This window comes from Canis lupus, chromosome 27 (genome assembly GCF_011100685.1).
Source record: "Canis lupus familiaris isolate Mischka breed German Shepherd chromosome 27, alternate assembly UU_Cfam_GSD_1.0, whole genome shotgun sequence".
NCBI lineage: Eukaryota > Metazoa > Chordata > Mammalia > Carnivora > Canidae > Canis > Canis lupus.
The window spans coordinates 4,687,453-4,706,441 of NC_049248.1; the positions used below are offsets into that span (position 1 = coordinate 4,687,453).

General features: G+C 43.9%; 1 protein-coding gene and 1 long non-coding RNA gene across 15 annotated transcripts in view; one reads left to right on the top strand and one right to left on the bottom strand.

The window, feature by feature from the left end:
• LOC111092723 overlaps positions 1–18,989 on the bottom strand; it is a 29,186-nt gene that overhangs the window by 9,168 nt on the left and 1,029 nt on the right. Inside the window, exon 1 of one of the 2 annotated variants that reach the window (XR_005379747.1) lies at positions 18,152–18,298. The exons of the other annotated variant lie outside the window; for it this stretch is intronic. This is a non-coding gene — a long non-coding RNA (uncharacterized LOC111092723). Of the gene's footprint in view, positions 1–18,151; positions 18,299–18,989 lie in introns of those variants that run through there. 2 annotated transcript variants of the gene reach the window in all.
• The window catches only part of PRMT8 (protein arginine methyltransferase 8), a 104,468-nt gene continuing 92,519 nt past the window's right edge, over positions 7,041–18,989 (top strand). Inside the window, exons 1-5 of one of the 13 annotated variants that reach the window (XM_038576501.1) lie at positions 7,041–9,422; positions 10,645–10,861; positions 11,351–17,027; positions 17,312–17,433; positions 17,599–18,786. In XM_038576501.1, the coding sequence (XP_038432429.1) occupies positions 18,712–18,786 (75 nt within the window). In that variant the 5' untranslated portion in view covers positions 7,041–9,422; positions 10,645–10,861; positions 11,351–17,027; positions 17,312–17,433; positions 17,599–18,711. Of the gene's footprint in view, positions 9,423–10,644; positions 10,862–11,350; positions 18,787–18,989 lie in introns of all 13 variants that reach the window. The other 12 variants (XM_038576502.1, XM_038576500.1, XM_038576503.1 and 9 more) reach the window with 12 other exon arrangements.

Here is an 18,989-nt window from a genome sequence, read left to right on the forward strand (position 1 = left end):
CCCTACCATCTCCTGAGTCATTAGAAATTACTGAATACTGGGGTATTCATTACTTTTGATCTCTAATAGAAGTGGAGATAGATTGCAAGTAATCTGTGCACAATCCTGTCTCCCTACCACATCTGTTGTTCTGCAAAAGCTGGGGCATTATTATTCCCTCTATCCACACTGATGGGACAAGCTTACCTCTTTCACCACCCTACCCACTGGGGTGTCAGACTGCTGATTCCTGGTTCCCTCCCAGGAGAGCCCAGTGCCCCCAGAACACTCTTGTTTGTTATGCTCACTCTCTTCCACATCCTGTAAGTGTATGGTGTATGTGGAGGATGAGAGGCTAAAGACTGATTAATTTTGTGCCTTAAGAGTCTCCTTTTAGACACCCTTTTCCATGTCAGAGCTTTTAAAGTTGGCTTTCTGATAATTTGCTAAGAAATGGGGTTGGGCTGGGTGCTCAGCAGAGCTTTAGGAGTCATGTGTTTTGTCTCCTAAGAATCTAAACATTTTAATAGAGGGAATACCTCACTTGGGTAACTGGTCTTAAGACCGATTTTCATAAAAATCCCTTTATCATCTCTCCCAACACGGTGAGTTTGAGCAGAGGCCCAAACATTTCCTGGCCCTGCCAAGAGACAAATCTCCTTAAAGGGAGCTTCAGCTACAAGTGAGAACTGTTCGGGTTACACAGGTATCCGCACTTCTTGCTAGGAGTCAGGGTGTTTGGGAATGACGGAGGTTGAAGCTGCCTTTCCAGAGGCTTCTAAAAAGGATGAGCTCTCATTTGCATGGAGTGGAAGAAATGTGGGCCTATGGGGCAATGGAGGACTAAATCAGCTGGTCTATCTGAGGGCAGACAATTTCTTGGAAGTCTGATTCTCTGCTTGAATTAGGTTTTGCTATTGGCAGGTTTATAAACAGTGAACCAGGGAAGTGTCTGTGAGTTGGTCTGCATTTATATGGTAGATGCACAGGTGCTCAAGGCTCCTCACTGGCACATGTATGTTCTCTCTCTTCCTCTCCTGTCTCTCTCTTAGGGCAGGAGTTTTTGCTCAATGCTGTGCGGAGAGGTCATGAAATGAGGCAGACTGATGGGTCCCTGCAAAAAAAGCCTTCTCAGGCAGAGGCTTCCATGGCTGGGTCAATCAGAATAGTCAATTGAGGGATAATTTCCCTGGAGCACTGATGGCAATCTCCTACTACTTCTTCTACTTTCTACCTAATGAAGCATCTGCAGCTGTTTGCGGGTTCTAGGATGCAAGTATCCTAGTATGCAGCTAAATGGGGACTAGGCTTCCAGTCTGCCCATTTGGTAGATGGTGAGAAAGGGGGGTCCCTCAGGAGCTGGGCCCACAAGGCTCTAACCTTGGAGAAATCAGGCAGCATCCTGTATCATCTTTTACTTCCTCAGGAATTTATACTTGTAGGGTCAGCTACAGTGATTAGAAGAGAACCAAATTTCCTTATAGTAATGCTGGAAGTGAAGAGCAAGCTAATGGATAGGTGGTAATGAGCACTGTGGGGCTGCAGTCGTTTGTTTACAAGACTTCCTAGTTGTTCAAAAATTATTTTAAAAATCCCACTTCCTAATCTTCCTCCAGAATAACAAACGGCAGTGAGCCTAATGATAAAAGTTCAAAGAAGTGATCAGTTTTTTAGATACATTCATTCATTCATTCAACTAGTATGCATAAGCATCTTGTATGTGTTTAGCACTGAGCCAGGCATTGAGAGGGAAATGAAACAGAAGGTCTGATCCTGCTTTCTTGGAGCTTACAATTGAGAAATCAAGAGGCATGGCCAGGAAACAGCTAAGCATCTGCAGCACAGAAAGGGAGAGTGGCTTGACTTTTCTTTATTCAACTTGGTTTGGGCATGGAGTGCACCAGGTACCTGGATTTTCCTGCAGCAGATATTCTTACAGCTTTTGAGTTCTGAAACATTTTATTTGAATACTTTGATGGGGGAATCTTTAAAGGGATAACCTCTTCTGCCTTATAAAACCATTCACAGGGACACCTCTGTGGCTCAGTGGTTGAGCATCTGCCTTTGGCTCAGGGCGTGATCCTGGGGTCCTGGGATCAAGTCCCACATCAAGCTCCCTGCATGGAGCCTGTTTCTCCCTCTGCCTATGTCTCTGCTTCTCTCTCTATGTCTCTTGTGAATAAATAAATAAAACCTTTTAAAAAAATAAAACAATTCACAGAACTCAATTTCATCTCTTTCTAATAGTTTGGTTCTAACTTGATCTTTCCATGAATATCCCCCAAATTTTTCTAGTTGTTGGTTCTTCTTTCTTCCAAACCAATGGCAGTCATTTCTTGTCAAGTTCTAGCTGCTACTGTACCCTAATTGGCTGTAACCATTAGAATTGAGGATTGACTGGAGACATGAGAGAACTATTTTGTTTAATGAGCAAGCTTAACTTTATACTCAACATAAGGGTAATACGCTCTGGCGTGGTGGTTGGAGTGTTGCATGTACAATGTGATAACTATTCTCCTTACTTTTCTGAGAGTGTTTTCCTTCCCTTAAGCTATATTCTGCATAATTACAGTTGTTGGGTGTAACTTTTGGCTAAAGTAGGACAAAACTCTGTAAGATGAGGTGTCAAATCAGTGACATTCTTTGTCTATAATGCTATAAAAGTTTAAAGAAAAAAAAGATTCCCCATAGGCTGGGAGGCCACAAGAAAGGTTTCATAGAAATGAAACTTAGTGAGACCTTGAGAACATGACAGGGCTTTGGTGAATTGTGGGGAAATGGCCACATTGTTTAGAAGGGGTAGACTGAACTCTCCAATGGAATTGCTCTTTATGATATAATGCTTCATGAGCTTATATGCAATGCCACGTCATCTACCCTGCCACCCTATATAGGGATTTAGTCTACAGAACCTTGGCTTGGGCCCTCTACCTTCTGTAGGAAACCATGGTGAATTCACTGGCCATGAGTGCTTTCTGGATTGTGAGCATGAATTGCAGGACAGAAGGTTATATCCTGGCTTTAACTCAGGTGACATAAAATGAAGCAGTATCACTGAGCTTCTATGTGTACTTCAAAGGTAGAGGAGGAGGAAGACTGGTTTCATCTCCTTCTTGTGCTGTCAAAGGCCCATCCTCTTCTCTAGAATCCAAATTTTCCTAATACTTCATAAAGATTACAAAATTACACTCAATATCAGGAGCCACCAATGGGTATTAGCTCATGTGGGCATCTGTTATAATGAAAAATATTAGGGTCTTTTTTTCAATTTACCGATCTTTGGAAAATCTGGAATGACAAGAACATCCATGCCACTAGGCCCTAAGATTCTACTAACTGATGCCAAATTCTCCATCCACTTAATATGGGGGAAGGGACATGTTGAAATCAGTCACTAAGTCAGTGAATTGACAATGTTTCAATTGTAGAAAATTTTAAAGTAAAAATTACCATGAAGTATGTGAATCCATTTGGTCATCCAACAATCCTTTATTGAGAACATATCATGTCTTTTTGTTTAAGATGAGGGGTTAAGTAAAATTGGCAATCTCACCCTTCCATCCAAAATCCCCATATGTAATGATAACTATTCTCATAGAAATGACATACATTTTAAAAATACACCCAGTGCTAGAAAACAAGAAAGGATGTCTTTGGTAGCTCAGAAACAGAGCTCCCTGAGGATGGACAGTAGTCAAGATCTGACGAAGGAAGCCACAACTCCAAATGCTGCCATTAAGGATTCCTTAAAAATGGGTTCCATGTCTCAAAATGGCAAATATGAGGCAAAAGGAAGCCTATAATACATGACAAGGCAAGTAGTTGGGGTTACCAGGAGGATCAGGCAGGCAGATGACTCCCTCCACGCCTCTACATTTGACCTTCTCAGGATAAGCAATGAGCAATAGAGATTGCTTGGATGGTCAAAGAGAGTAGGTTCCAGGTGAAATCATTCTCCCTATCCTCCCTATTTTACTCCCTACTGGCTCACTCTACTGACATCAGGCCCTTCCCTCACTTATGTTGGACAAGCTGAAGTAAAACCTGCCCCATAGTACATCCTACTCTTTACCTCTGTTGACCAGATTAACATGGGTTTTCTGATACAAAAATGAGCATGTATGTAGAATTCGCCAAAAATGTGTGGAAAACCAATAATGTGAAAAAGAGGTACTGATTGCAGTAAAAAAAAAATAAAAAATAAAAAAATAAAAAAAAATAAAAGTTCACACTCAAGAAAATGTTAGTAGTGTAAGCAGAAGAGGACTTTTCTAGAGTTTTTGGAAATTACTGCTATTAGGTCTATAGAAAAAAATTAACCAAAGACCTTAGAAACTAAAAATGTTCACAATAAAATTTAAAAACCAACAAATTGGCAGGACTGTAGACAGAGCCAAAGAGTTAGTGAATTGGAAGATGAAATGGAGGAATTATCTTGTGTTACCTAAAAGATCATGGGTGAAAATATGGAAAAAGTTAAGATTTGGAGAACTTGAATTCAGATATTTTGGTATCTGTCTACAAGGAATTTCAGGAGGATAGAATGAATGGAATGAAGAAAAGAAAACAGAAAAGAAAGCATTCCATAAAATTGACCAGAAAGTATAAAATAATTAGTATAAGAAAAAAGTCCCAAGATTCAAAGATGATGATAGAGAAAAGACCTGTAACTGGATACATGACAATAATAAAGAAAAACTGCTATAAAGGGAGAGAAAAAGGAAAAGGGAAAAAAAACTTTCAGAGAGAAAAATATATGAGAGTGACAATAGATTTCTTCTGGATGCAAAAAGGCAGTGGAACTGTATGCATAGAACTGTGGGGGCAGTGGGGAAGATACTGAATTGGAACTGCATACCCAGTAAAAGTATCATTTAGGTGTGTATATATGAAAAAGAGCCATTTTGGACATTACAGGTTCAAACAGTTTACCATTCACTGGCTCCCCCTATAAAAATTACTACAGAGGTTATAAAAAAGAAATGGGAAGGAAGTCAAGGACCTACTTTTTGCTACCTGTACATACTTCTGTCTTAAACAGAGCAAGGCAGTTTCAAGTAGCTCACATCTGTTTGAGGAAGAGTGAAAGTATCTGTCCTCTCCACAGGACAACTGGCTAGATAGAAGCCAGACATACCTCCTGCCCAGACAGAAGGTATAAGCTGAGCTGTCTGTGTAGTTTCACCATATTAAAGTGTGGAATGGGCAGGGCATGTTGGCAATCTCCTCTCAATTCTGATCCGAGTTCTTGCTTTTATCTTTGGATTCTAAAGAGTCATGGTTAGGGGTTGCCATCATCCCCATTACATATTTTCTTTCTCTTAATTCTCAAATCTATCCCTTTAGTGTTCAGAGGGGATGAGACTGGGGACACTATCTCTCTCCCTAGACTGATGTTCTGGATTGCAGTAAACACAACTGTGTGACTTCTTCTGATTGGAAGCACTACAATGGCAGACGTAAATTGCTCAGGACATCAGGCATATGCCCAGACAAGCAGACAGAAGAAGCATGGCCTGGGTCTCTGGGAACTCTGCCCAGTGGCCTGGCAATTTGGGACACTGCCAGCTCTCCTAGATGGAAGGGGAAGACAAGTCAGGAAGAGGTCCTGACAGCCTTGGGAAGGAAGAGAAAAAATTTTTTGTAGGAAAAAGGACTTCACCAGAAGTCCAGGTGAATCCACAAAGTGCTGCTTCAGGAAACCTCCTGGTGGGCCTGAGAGGGGCATATTGGGCCGTCCCACAGGTCAGCAGAATCTGAACCAAGATACAATAATAGATTCTGGCTCAGAACTGGTCTGGATCTTTTCCACAGAGTAGGGTTTGGAAACTTTTTCCCCTCAAATTTCTATGCTCTGTATAATTGTGTTTGATAAAACCAAGTGAGGCTTATGTTCCCAACACAAGTCTGTGGTTCCCTGGCAGCTTCTCCTATTTTAGGTTGGGCCTGGCCCTCTCTGGGGAGTCTAATGCCCCCTCCACCTATGTGAGTATGGCCTTTGTCCAGTGATTCTCCTTGACTCTCCAGATTGAAGGAAGGCTGGGAACCAACCATGCTCAACCACCTGTCTTCAGGAGAGTCATAGGACTGTGACTAATATATTTTTAAATATAAATTATTTATTTATTTATTTATTTATTTATTTATTTATTTATTTATTGAAGTTCGATTTGCCAACATATAGTATAACACCCAGTGCTCATCCCGTCAAGTGCCCTCTCAGTGCCCATCACCCAGTCACCCCCACCCGCTGCCCACCTCCATTTCTACCACCCCTAGTTCGTTTCCCAGAGTTAGGAGTCTCTCATGTTTTGTCACCCTCTCTAATTTTTCCCACTCATTTTCTCTCCTTTCCCCTATAATCCCTTTCACTATTTCTTATATTCCCCATATGAGTGAAACCATATAATGATTGTCCTTCTCCGATGGACTTATTTCTCTCAGCATAATATGTCAAAGCAAATAGTGGGTATTCATCATTTCTAGTGGCTGAGTAATATTCCATTGTATATATAGACTATGTCTTCTTTATCCATCTGTCGATGGACACCGAGGCTTCTTCCACAGTTTGGCTATTGTGGACATGGCTGCTATAAACGTTGGGGTGCAGGTGTCCTGATGTTTTCACTGCATCTGTATCTTTGGGGTAAATCCCCAGCAGTGCAATTGCTGGGCCATAGGGTAGCTCTATTTTTAACTCTTTGAGGAACCTCCACACAGTTTTCCAGAGTGGCTGTACCAGTTCACATTCCCACCAACAGTGCAAGAGTGTTCCCCCTTCTCCACATCCTCTCCAACATCTGTTGTTTCCTGTCTTGTTAATTTTCACCATTCTCACTGGTGTGAGGTGGTATCTCATTGTGGTTTTGATTTGTATTTCCCTGATGGCAAGTGATGCGGAACATTTTCTCATGTGCTTGTTGGCCATGTGTATGTCTTCTTTGGTAAAATTTCTGTTCATGTCTTCTGCCCATTTCATGATTGGGTTGTTTGTTTCTTGGGTGTTGAGTTTAATAAGTTCTTTATAGATCTTGGATACTAGCCCTTTATCTAATAGGTCATTTGCAAATATCTTCTCCCATTCTGTAGGTTGTCTTTTAGTTTTGTTGACTGTTTTCTTTTGCTGTGCAGAAGCTTTTTATCTTGATTAAGTCCCAATAGTTCATTTTTGCTTTTGTTTCCCTTTGTGGCTAATACTTCTTAAGTCTTTTATTATAATTGTAGATTGTACAACTCAGTAGGGGACCCTTGAAGTCACATGTCCTGTCCCCTGCTTCTAGGCAGGACTGAATTTAAACTATTTTCCTTAGATAACTCTAAGATAACTTCTCTGCTTTTTTTTTTTTTTAAATAAGCCCCAAAGAAGCAGCTACTGAAGCATCTCTTGGGAAGGCTTTCCTGTGTTTCACTTGCTACTGGCCACAAAAGATTAAGATACTCCCCTGAAGACCTACTGGGGAAATGACCAACCTGAGAGTTCTTCCCATCCCCCAAAGAGCTTTGAGTGCACATGACCTTATGCCATCTTTGCTTAGGAATAAAAAGACCTCTTTATTCTTGAACTTACTGTGGGGAGTTTTTATATGTTATATGTTCATGTCAGGTTAAACCCTCAGATGTTTTTCAGGCACTGTATGCCATTTAAAGCATCTGAATAGAACTACAGCAAACTGTGACAACAGGGGCAGAGGGTAGGAAGTGTGATGGGAAAGGTAGTCAAGGAAAGGCAGGTGCTATGGCTGCCTTGCAAAGAGATACCCAGGAGTACCAATCTACAGATGCATTTAACCAGGCTGCCCATTCTTGTGCCTGGATGACACTAGCTGACATGTTTCTCTATAAACTTCCAGCTAAACAGACCTTCTCTGTAAGTCTTGCTTAGACACAGTGTTTTAAAACACACGATTCCTACCAGGAGACCATGAGATTTGAACTCCTTAAGGTGGCATTTAAAGCTCATCTTTTTTTTTTTTCTAAAGAAAAACAACTATGAAGATAGGTAGGGTTGGGTATTCTTAAGGTGCAAATGCCTGAGCCCTTGGAGTACAAGCTTTCCTGATACGTTTTTCTGGGGACAGCATCTCTACTCTGAACGCCAGCTACACAGGGTTCATGATAATAGAACAAAAGAGTTGAAAGTGGCCCATGAATTCAGCTTGTCCAAACTCCTCACATTACAGAGGAAGAGATAAAAACCAGAACTACAAAGGGCTGTGAGGGCAGGGACAAACTTTAGTCACCCCCTCCTTTTGCTCAGAGGTCTCTGTCTTGATACTTCCCCACCCTAGAGTCTTCAGCAACTTGTGACAGAAATGGAGCTAGAATTTGAGTCTCCCTATTAAAGTTCAGTGCTTTATTCCTGCAAGGAGCACCATGCTTTCTCTATAGACTGTAAGCCAGGCCAGAACTTATAGGGGGTGAGGGGCAGAAGAATGAAATAAGTGTAATGATTTTAAAAAGGGAAAAGTGACCCCAAATCATGTTCCTACCAGTCTGTTACTGATGCTTGACCTTCCACCATTAGAGATTCATTCTTTTGTAACTTGGAGGTGAGGTAGACTTCCATTTATATTTCTTGAAATATAAATACCTCTGGGAAGGCCACCAACAGCTGATAGCTAATAAACGGCAAGGTTTATTTCTCCAAGAGCGTTAATAGTCAACAGCATGGTGGTATGGAGGGGAAGCCAAGGCAGAGAAATTTTGGAGTTCATTGAAATAAGACAACAAAGTTGGGACTGATTTGAGAATGGGTCTACTTTGTTGTAGACGTTCCATAAATGCTACTATTTACCTATCCAACTAAATAAGAATCCAGACACATTCGTGAGAAATTCCCTTTCCAAGGCATGAACAAATGTTTGGAAGCCCAAAGGAAGGACAGTGCTACCTACACCCATTTGCCATCAGAGGATGCCCATCCTAGGGCTTTCTCTGTAATGAGCATTGAGGCTTAGTTGGAGCCAGGTTCCCACCTCTTCCTCAAGACTTCATTTACATGAGTTGCATGGGCACTTTTGTTTATGGCTGAAGAATGGAGGAGTTTATACTACTATCTTGTCGGTGGAAGACAAGGGAGGAAGAAATTGAACAACAATGGGGCATGGTGTGTCATCTACCTACCCCAGCACTGGCCTTTGTGCCCTCCTATAGCAATGGAAGAGTTCGGACCAGAAGCAGAGGGGCTGTTCCTCCAAGAGACTTGATGAGACTGGGTGAAGGAGTAGGCTTGGGAGCTCAGTAGATCTGCTCCTGCTTCCCATTACATCCAGAAATTGCTGGGTGTGCTAGAAGACAGAAATCCTGGTACAGCTGTCAGCATCCTCATGAGGGATGTTGCCAACATGGGCAATGGCAAGGCTCCTAGAAGCCACTTCACGGTCACTGGACATGAGCTAAAGGAAGCCAGAGATAGAGAAGAAGGAGGAGGAGGAGACTCAAATGTGAGTACATCTGATGTGGTCTTTCAGGGTCTCCTGGAGACCCTTGGGAGGAGGGTATTTAAAAAGGGAGAAGGTGGTAAGGGATTCTCTGTAACAAGAGAGGCCGAGAAGAGGAATTTGGGGCAATTGTTACGTAGTGCAACACAGGCTAGAGTGGCCTGCTTATACTGGAATTCCTCTTGTATCATTTGTACCCTGCCTAACATGCCAATAGACAAAAATAAACTCTGATCCTGGGGCCAAGGAAAGGAGATTTTGGCTCTGGTTAGAGAAAAGTCCAGTAGTTCACTGATCCAATCTCCCTTTGTCTTACCCAGATTAAAATCATGATTCTATAGGACTGGAGAGTTTGTTCCAAACTCAGTCTGGGAAAGAACAGTAAGAAGAACTGTGTCAAGGACTCCCATTATCCAAGCACTGGAAGGAAGGTCAAGTCCAATCTGGTCTTAACTAACTTGGGATAAAATGAAGCATAAGGAAGAGGACAAGATTTGCTCAGAGCCTCCCAGCAGGAAACCAGAACCTGAGCTTTCTAGGATCTGGCTTAGGGGCCAGGAGGAAAAGATATAGGTATAGATTAGAAAGAAATAAAGAAAGAGAGAAACAAAGAAAAAGCCATTGTTGCAGGCTGGAAAAAAGCCAGGGCATACATGCAAAGTTGTATATCATTCTCCCCTTCTTCCTCCATCATCCACCTGCTAAAATGCTGGGTCTTTCCTTCCTTCCTGTGATTAATACCACATTTTCTCAGGATGCATTAACTAGGTTCTGATGTAGTTGTATGGCATATTTGGCCACTGCATAAACAGAGTTTTCCAGGAAGTTAAAAAAAATCAACATCTTCCATCCTTGCAAATATGGTATGCAACCCAGAATGATACTACTTAGGGCATTTACTAAGCAGATGTGACAGAAAGAACTGCAGCAAGAATACCGGTTGATAGGTGCCATTTAGATGGAGTTATCCTGTCTAGAGCCATTGTCAGGTTGACAGATACTCTGGCCTCTGGGAGTGAGGTGTACTTTTTGTGTGCCGGGGAGTAACATAACAGCAGATGCAGTTTTGCTGAGTTAAATCGGTCACATCCGGCCACATGCTGTATACCATCACACCCATTTATTGAGGTCTACAATGAGCCTGATTCTGGGTCAGTCACTTTGCAAAAACCCTGAAGTAGGTTTTACCAAGCCCACCTTTTTTTTTTTTTTTTTTTTTTTCCAGGTGGGAAATTTAGTAGGACTCCAAGAAGTGAAGGATTATGCCCAAAGTCACAGAGTTAAAATGTTAAGAATCTGGTAAAATCTTTAAAAAAAAAAAAAAGTAAAATCTTTAAAAAAATGTTAAGAATCTGGACTGAAAAGTAGGCCTGGGCAGCTTTGAGATCTGTTCTCTTTCCACTGGTGGAGTCAGAAAGACACAGGCTTCAACCCCTTACCAGGTATGTGACTTGAGCAAGCAAGCTCTTTACCTTTCTGAGCTGTCCTTTCTTGATCTATAAAACAGAGGCAATGATGCAGCTAACTTCTGGGGATGGTGTGAGGATTCAGTAGGGTAGTGTGCAGAATTCACTTAGCATAGTGCCTGGTCTAGAGTGAGCACTTGGCTGGAAGTCACTATTTTGAGGTCACTAGGCTCTTTCTCTCTTCTGTGAGGCCCCAGGAGAAGAACCACACCCCCAGGAGACAACTCTTAGCTTTGCAAATAGTATTTCCATCCCAGGAGAGGGATATCCTTCCCTCTGGGAAGCCACAACTGCATTTGAATTAAATGCATATCTGGATGGTCCAAGAAATTGAAGTCACTCTTCTCTTGCCATGTGATTTTAAAATATCACCTAATCTTAATGTAGTTTTTCCTGTGGAATAACTTGAATAATCTGACTCAGGAAAGTTTGTTAGGATGATAACTGATTTTTGTTCTCCCACAGGTGAATTAGCCATAGAGTGGACTCTTTCTGGTAAGATACAGACTGTGGCTGGCTTCTCCAGCAACAAAGCTGGCTGCTTTCTGGACCATCATCTGTGACCATTACTGTGTCCGGTGGAACAGAACATTAATTTGAATATGTTTTGGAGCCAAGAATCATTAGACAGGTAGAAATTCTATTTGACTGTATCTGGATACATAAAATGAGTCAAAGAGAAGTAATTTTTGGATAATCTGCTGATTTGCCTTATTCGGCCATCAATATGGATCATTGAGACTTGATGGCGTTATGCTGACTACAACCTGGTAGCCTGTGTTGTCAAGAAATTCACTGGTAAGGGCCCCTGGGTGACTCAGTTGGTTAAGTGTCTGCCTTTGGCTCAGATCATGATCTCAGAGTCCTGGGATAGGCTGGAGTCAGGCTCTCTGCTCAAGGGGGAGTCTGCTTCTCCCTCTCCCTCTGCCGCTCCCTGCTGCTTGTGCTCTTCCTCTTGCTTTCTCTCTCAAATAAATGAATAAAAAACTAAAAAGAAGAAATTCATTGGTTCTCCCACTGAGCTTTATCCCCTGACAAGTGTTGGAGAAATCAGGTGATGGCCATTTATAATGACTGGTTACAGTCTTTTTAAAAAAATATTTTATTCAAATTCAATTTGTCAACATATAGTACAACACCCAGTGCTCATCCCATCAAGTGTCCTCCTTAGTGCCCGTCACTGGTTACAGTCTTTGAGGCTGCTAGAATCAGGCAGTACTGTTTAAAAAAAAAAAAAAAAAAAAAGGAGGAACTGCTTTTGACTTCTGGAAAGCCCAGTGCTGGAGTAAACATGGTCATGAGCATTACCTACAAGTCTCCTTTATAAATCTCTGACCTGACAGGAATGTAACTTTCCACTCAATCACCTTTATAAGTGGAAGGGAGAGGCTGTTCTACTCTTCAGCCTTTGTTTCGACCATCGGAGTTGAATTTTGGTTTGTGATGCATGTGACCAGTCTTCAATGTGACTTGGGTGTGGCTAGAATCATAGTTTATACCATGCATAAAATGGCAAGGCAGAAAGAGGATGTAGGGCTTGTCTCCTACAAACTTCTTCTTTTAAAGAAAAGGGCTCAAGAGGTAAAGTGACTTTCTCAAAGCCACTCATCTATTTAATGATGGAGCTAGGATCAGGGCACAGGTCCATTGACCCCACAGTGACACTTTTCCTCCACATACGTATATGGTCTTATATGATGGAGTGCTGGGAAGGACTTTTATTTGAGCACTATTTCCTGGGAACTATGCTAGGTGTTTTCATCTACATTGGCTCATTTTATTGTCACAGGCCTTCTACCAGAGAGAGATCACCATTAAGCCATTTTCACACAGATGGAGAGTTTAACTGGTCTGTAAGACCACAAAACCCATGTTCTTTCTTCTGGGAAGGTAAGAGAGAAGGGTGGTTAAATAGTCCAGAAAGGAAACAGATGGAATCAAGCACAGCTTTGTTTAGCTACCTCCACTCACTGTGCATTTTCAGGTGGGGCTATCCCTGAGACCCCAGAGATCAGCCCTGCACTAGGGCAGGTCATAATGTGTCATGTCTCAAGTGACATCAGTATATAATGTATCAGTATATAAAGGGGAAGAAGCAAGGCTGAAAACTTCTTAGTTTCAGGGGCACACAGGAACTTTAGAATCTTGATGGAGAATGTGTCCCCAGCCTTTTTTGAGTGGAGGCTACTGTGCTTCTGGTCCAGACTTTATAGCCTCCAGGATCTCTCTGTCCATATCAATAAATACTTTTTTGCAGGACCTTTGTGACTATAAACCAATGATTATAGGTCTATCTAACCTGTTAGAACCAATACATATGACCCTTGAAAGGGCCCGAATCCATTACCAACTCTTCCTGGGAGAATATATGTCATCAGGGTAGGGATACATCTTTTCATTTTTTAGTCCATAATGCCTAGCACAGTGCTTGGATCCTAGTACTTAATATAAGGGCTAATGGAAGCAAATGTGTATTGAGTTATTACACTGGATAAACTGAATTGATTTCTAGTTAGCCTTGGAGGATTCAGGAGGGATTTTCCAGAAGAAGTTGAACCTTTGTTAAAGATTGGAAAAGGAGGAGAGGAGTGGAGTTTATAACATCCACCAAGAGGAAAAAGCTAATTTCTGTTGTGATAGCATTTTAGAAGTACTATTTTAATACCTTTATGGTTCTACTACTACATCCCTCTTCCAGGGCCTTTCCCTGAAGAAGTTTCAGTTCCATCATAGGCCACTGGGAAAGCCTAGATATCTTTTGAGTCCTCCTCATCCTGAGAGAAAGGCAGTCTTTTAGGAGACTAGAACAATACTATTCAGTTTTTTAGGGGCACAGAATTCTAAGGATTTAGCTATTGATGTAGAACTACTAAGAAAATGCTTCTCAAATATTGTTAGAATAATCAAACCAAATGCTTTTATATCCAGGACAATACAATGATGAATTGATTTACTCAGGCATTATCACAGCAAGAAAGAAATAACATCCTGGTTTTAATGGTAAAAGAAAAAAAAAAGAAATCCAAATTTTGCAGGTACTGGTGACACTTTTGCAAGTTATTCTTTGGGATGTAGTTCAAGAAATAATTGGGCTTTGGGTTAGAAAAATAGGACGCAAAGGCTTTTGTGCAGGAGAACTGCCCAGGTGTGGGTCTGCATGGAGGCTCAGCCAGGTAGCTAGCTGGCTGCTGCAGCCTTGGCTTGGCTCCCATCTGGCCCAGAAGATACTAAGAACACTGCTGGGTGAGCTGCCATAAAGTGGTGATGGATCACATCTGTGGCCTGATTCTGAAGGAGCCATGGATTCACTGCAATGTGCTGTGGCCATATGTGAGCCCAGGTCACATGTGAGGTTCTTCTAGAGGGAGGAGGGAGAAGCCACATGACATACCTTATACATCTTTTATTTTTGAATGAGCCAGAGTCTGAGCTTTCCCAGACACCATGGTATGCAAGTTAGAGACATTGCATCCTGATGGCAAGGACACTGGATTTTGGGAAGCAACAAAGGAAGTGTTGACTGACTCCTTAAGTTGAACATTTACACAATCTTCGCCTCCTGGAGGGTTCAGAAATGAAAGGAGACAATTCTGGAGTCACTGCATGGGGTGGATGGAACCTTAAAGGCCTTGCTCAATCTTTTAGGGTTTGTAGTTCCACTGCAACAGCTATGCCAAATAATACAGCTGACCAAACTCTTCAGTGGTAGGAAATTCACTTCTCTGTGGCATCTCACAAAGCTAGATAACTTTTCCAATTAATAACCCTTCCCAAGAGTCTCATTCCAACTTTTGAATGCTGGTTCAACCATCAGCACATTTTCATTTTCAAGAACTTTATGGGTTTCAAGGACCCCTGTGTTAGAGATGGACCTTTGTATACTGGTGGGGGTTCCTATAGTTTTAGGGGGTCCTTTCTGTAACTTAGGGATCTTCTTTCTCTGTGAGACCCTTCATCTTTTCCACATATCCTTATCCAATTGTCCTCAACCATGACTGCACATTAGAATTAACTAGATAATTTTAAATCATCCTCTCTGGAGGTTGAACCAAAGGATTGATATTTTTAAAGCTCCCCAGATGATTCCACTATGCAGCCAAATTTGAGAACCACTGTCTTATTTACAAAATTTGATTAACCTCTTGAAAGTCATGCTATAGAATAAAGCATCCTAGATTTGAATCCTGAATCTATCACTTGGTCAACTCTCTGTGTTTTTGTTCTTTCATCTGTGTTTTAAGGATAATAAAAGTACTCCCCCAAAAGAGTTGTCAAAAGAACTGCACAAGCGCACATCAAGTTTAGATAAGTCTCTGGCATGTAATAAGTGCTCTATGAAGTTTGACTCAGAGCCTAGGACAGGGCCTAGCAAATGTTAACACAATGCTTATGGTCTTATCATGAGCTAGCCATTATCCTATGCATTTTCCATGTGCTAATCAATGTATTTTGTTGCACTGAAGACATAAGCGAAATGTGTCTTCAGGACACCTCTACTTGGCAGGGCATATCATCCCAGACTATCTATTTAACTTACATGTTAGGGATGCTCTTATGGATCCACTTATATCTCTTGTCATCCCATGTATCTTTTTGCATCCCATCAGAATCCTTCCTAAAGCTTCTCTATGAAAATTCTGTACATTTGCAAAAGCATTCAAGGTGACAAAATCCAGAGCTCCTCAATGGTTAGTCCAATACCTTTTGTTGCCTATCGTCAATCCCAGTGTTTATTAATGAGCTAGGCGTATAACAGATGTCCAGTAAATTCTTTGTTGAATGAAGAAATTATTATTGTAAAAATTATGGTAATATGCAAAAGGGAAGGAGAAAGACTGAATTCCTGTGAATGGTGAGGTAGTGGGAATGCCTACTTATGCGCTAGGTACTTTTCACCCATCATTAATTTTCACCACTGTAAGAGAGGAGTGTTCAGGTAATCTTTTGCTGTGTAACAAAGCACCCCAGAACTTAAGTCTCTTAAGACAACAATTCTTTTGCTTGTGAATTTGTATTTAAAACTGGGAGCATAGCAGGAATAACAACTCTCTGCTACAAAGGGCTCAACAGAGGACTGGAGTATCCACTTTCAAGAGAGCTTACTCCAGCCATTTATGGAACCACTTTGGTAGCCTAAGCTTCTCACTTGCAGCCCCAGGTTGGCTCTGGGTTGGATGGGTTGGAATTTTGGAAAGCTCTTGCCAGGAGAATGCAGCTCTCTATCTCAGCCTCTCTACTCCCCATTCTGAGGGGAGCTGTGTCTGTGCTTGGGGAGAAGCCAAGCCAAGCAAAAGATTTCAACAGAGAACGGAGGAAACACACCCACTGAGGTTCTCATAGCAACATAATCACGCACAGGCAGCAGCCTATTTCGGTGGGAGCTTGTCTCAGCTCCCCTCCTCCCTGGTTAGTCACAGAATGGATTGCTGCATAGGCAGAAGCAGTGTGGGGTATGGTGGGGGAGAGTGTTGAACTGAAAGTCAGGAAGCTGGGGAGCTGCTCTCAGATGCTCCCTCAGCTGGCTCCAAGGATCATGGACAAATGTCTTCATTTCTCTGATCTCAGGGTCTTTATTTGTAAAATGAGAGGATGGGGCTAAAGAGCTGTGAGGATCCTGTCTGATTTTCATTGATTGTATGAGTACTGAGACTCTATTGGTAGTGGATGAGATGTTTCATAATCTTTTGTTTCTGAGAAAAATGCTTAGAGAAAAGGGCGTTCAAGAGGGTAAAAGTTATTCTTTAGATTCATCTCATTCGTCCCCCTACAACTTTCTGCATGTTGGCAGTATGTTGGAAGGTGGATGACCAGGTGTTGCCAAAGATTCTGCTCACTCACCCTCAACACTAGTCAGGGTCTGTGGTCTGAGAGAGGAAAAGGTTAAGGAGTTAGGCTCATTCCTTCATTTACATTCACTCTTCCACAACACACACACACACACACACACACACACACACACGTGCAGGAGCCCATTAACTCAAGCCTGTTGCCCATTGTCTTTTCAGTTTTTTTACTCTCCGACTCCCACTCTTCCACTTCTCCTCACCCTCCTCCTGTTATTGCAATGCATCCTCTCTTTCCCTTAGGACCAGGTGATGGAGACATCTTTAAATTCTGGCCCATTTCTTCAATGGACTCTGAGGTTAGTTGAGGACAACCAGGCTCACATTTCCTGGCAGTCAAAAGGTGATGATAAAAACAAACAGGTCATGCATGGAGGGCTGATCTCCCTATGTAAGTACAGGGATGAAGCGAAGAGAACCAGGGTGCTCAGGAGCATCTTTTAGGTCCCTGTCCTTGACTTGTGGGCTGAAAGCTTGAAAGTGCAGCTGTCTTTGAAGAAGTCCAGCCTGAGTGGCCTGTTGCAAAGGGAAAGACAGAGTGCCCTCCCCCCCCCCCTTGTTCTATTTCCCACCCGCCTGACAGATGGCCAGTAAGACAGAGAAAAAGAAGCTCTCAAAGTGAAGACAGGAATGCATTGTATAAAAATTCACACCCCCTGCTGCCGCCCAAACTCCCTTAAAAAAGGATCAAGAGAATCCTAATGGGTACGTGACATCCTCCCTCTCTCCCATAAAAGGGACTTCAAAATCTGGTGACGATGGGGGAGGGGTGAGGAGGGAGAAGAGAAATGTGTGGGCAGGGGGCCGCTCGGGAAGACTGAGGCAGGGGTAGCAGGACTATAGGTTCATGTATTTGACTTTGTCCCACAGTCTTTCCCAAGCCACCTCTGGCCGAACCTCTGGCGCAGCCTCTCAGCCTGACAGAGGCTTGGAGCCCCAAGCGCCTGGACGGGGTCAGTGGGAGAAAAGGGAGAGATGATGGCAGGCTCAGCCCTAGAGTTGAAGGAGTTAAGGACCCTCCCTCACCCAGACACCCACCCCTTCGCTCCCGAAGCGGCAATTCGCCAAGGAAGGCACCAAGCAAGGATTGACGGAAGAGCTAGGGGGTTGGGGTGCGGTGGGGGCGAGGTAACTATGGCCCAATCTTGCCCAGAGCTTGTCCTGGGTGGGAGGACACACAGCCGGGGCTAAGCAGCGGCAAGAGCCCAGCCCCGCGCCTGCTTTCTCGGAGCCGCCCGCGTGGCCCTGCGGCGTCCGCGCGGCCCTTGCCCTGCAGCTGTGCACGGTGCACGGCGCCCGGGACTGGGGGTGCACGCGAGACCCCCGGAGCCCGGGGAGGCGGCGGGCCCGGGGGCGCTGGGGGCCTCGGTGTGCGCCCAGCCGCCGCCCGCCCTACCGAACCTCCTACCCCGCCCCCACTCACCCGGCTCAGCCCCTAGGAGAGACGCGCAGGAAGCGTGTTGCTTCGCCCAGCGGATCGGCAGAAGTTGAGAGGAGTTGGTGGCTGCCTCCGGCCGGCCGGACTCTGCCAGCCTCGGGAGAGGAGCCGCCGCCGCCGCCGCCGCCGCCGCCGCCGCCGCCGCCGCGGAGCCTTCGGGGCTGCCTCCCTCCGGCTCGGCCCGCAGCGCGGGTGGAGAGGGGCGGGGAGGGGGTCGGGTGCGAGAGGAGCACTTGAAACTGTGTGAAGGAATCCGGAGCAGATGAGAAGGGAGGAAAATAAAACAAAGTGGAGACTGCAGAAAAGACTCAACCGTAGTTGATTGTATCGGCTGACGCTCCAGCAGAGGGGCTGGGTTGGGTTTTTCTCTCCCCCCCCTCCTGTCTTTCTGTCTGTCTCTCTCTCTGTCTCTCTGTCTCTCTCTCTCTGTCTCTCTCTCTCCGTCTCTCTCTCTCTCTCTCTCTCTCTCTCTCTCTCTCGTTTAAAGCTACACCAGCTCTCTCTTTCTCTACTATCCCTGTATCACCGAACCCTTGCTGGCTCTTATGGGCATGAAACACTCCTCCCGCTGCCTGCTCCTAAGGAGGAAAATGGCGGAGAACGCTGCCGAGAACACCGAGGTAAGGAGGCGAGAGGCCCGGGGCTCTGGGCGACCCCGCAGCCCACCCCGCAGCCCACCCCGCAGCCCACCCCGCACCACCGCGCGCCGCCGCCGCCGCCGCCGCCGCCGCCGCCGCTCAGCACCTAGTGCCAAACTTTCCCCGGCTCCATCCCGCTTGCTTCTGCCGGCCGAGTGTGTGTGTGTGTGTGTGTGTGTGTGTGT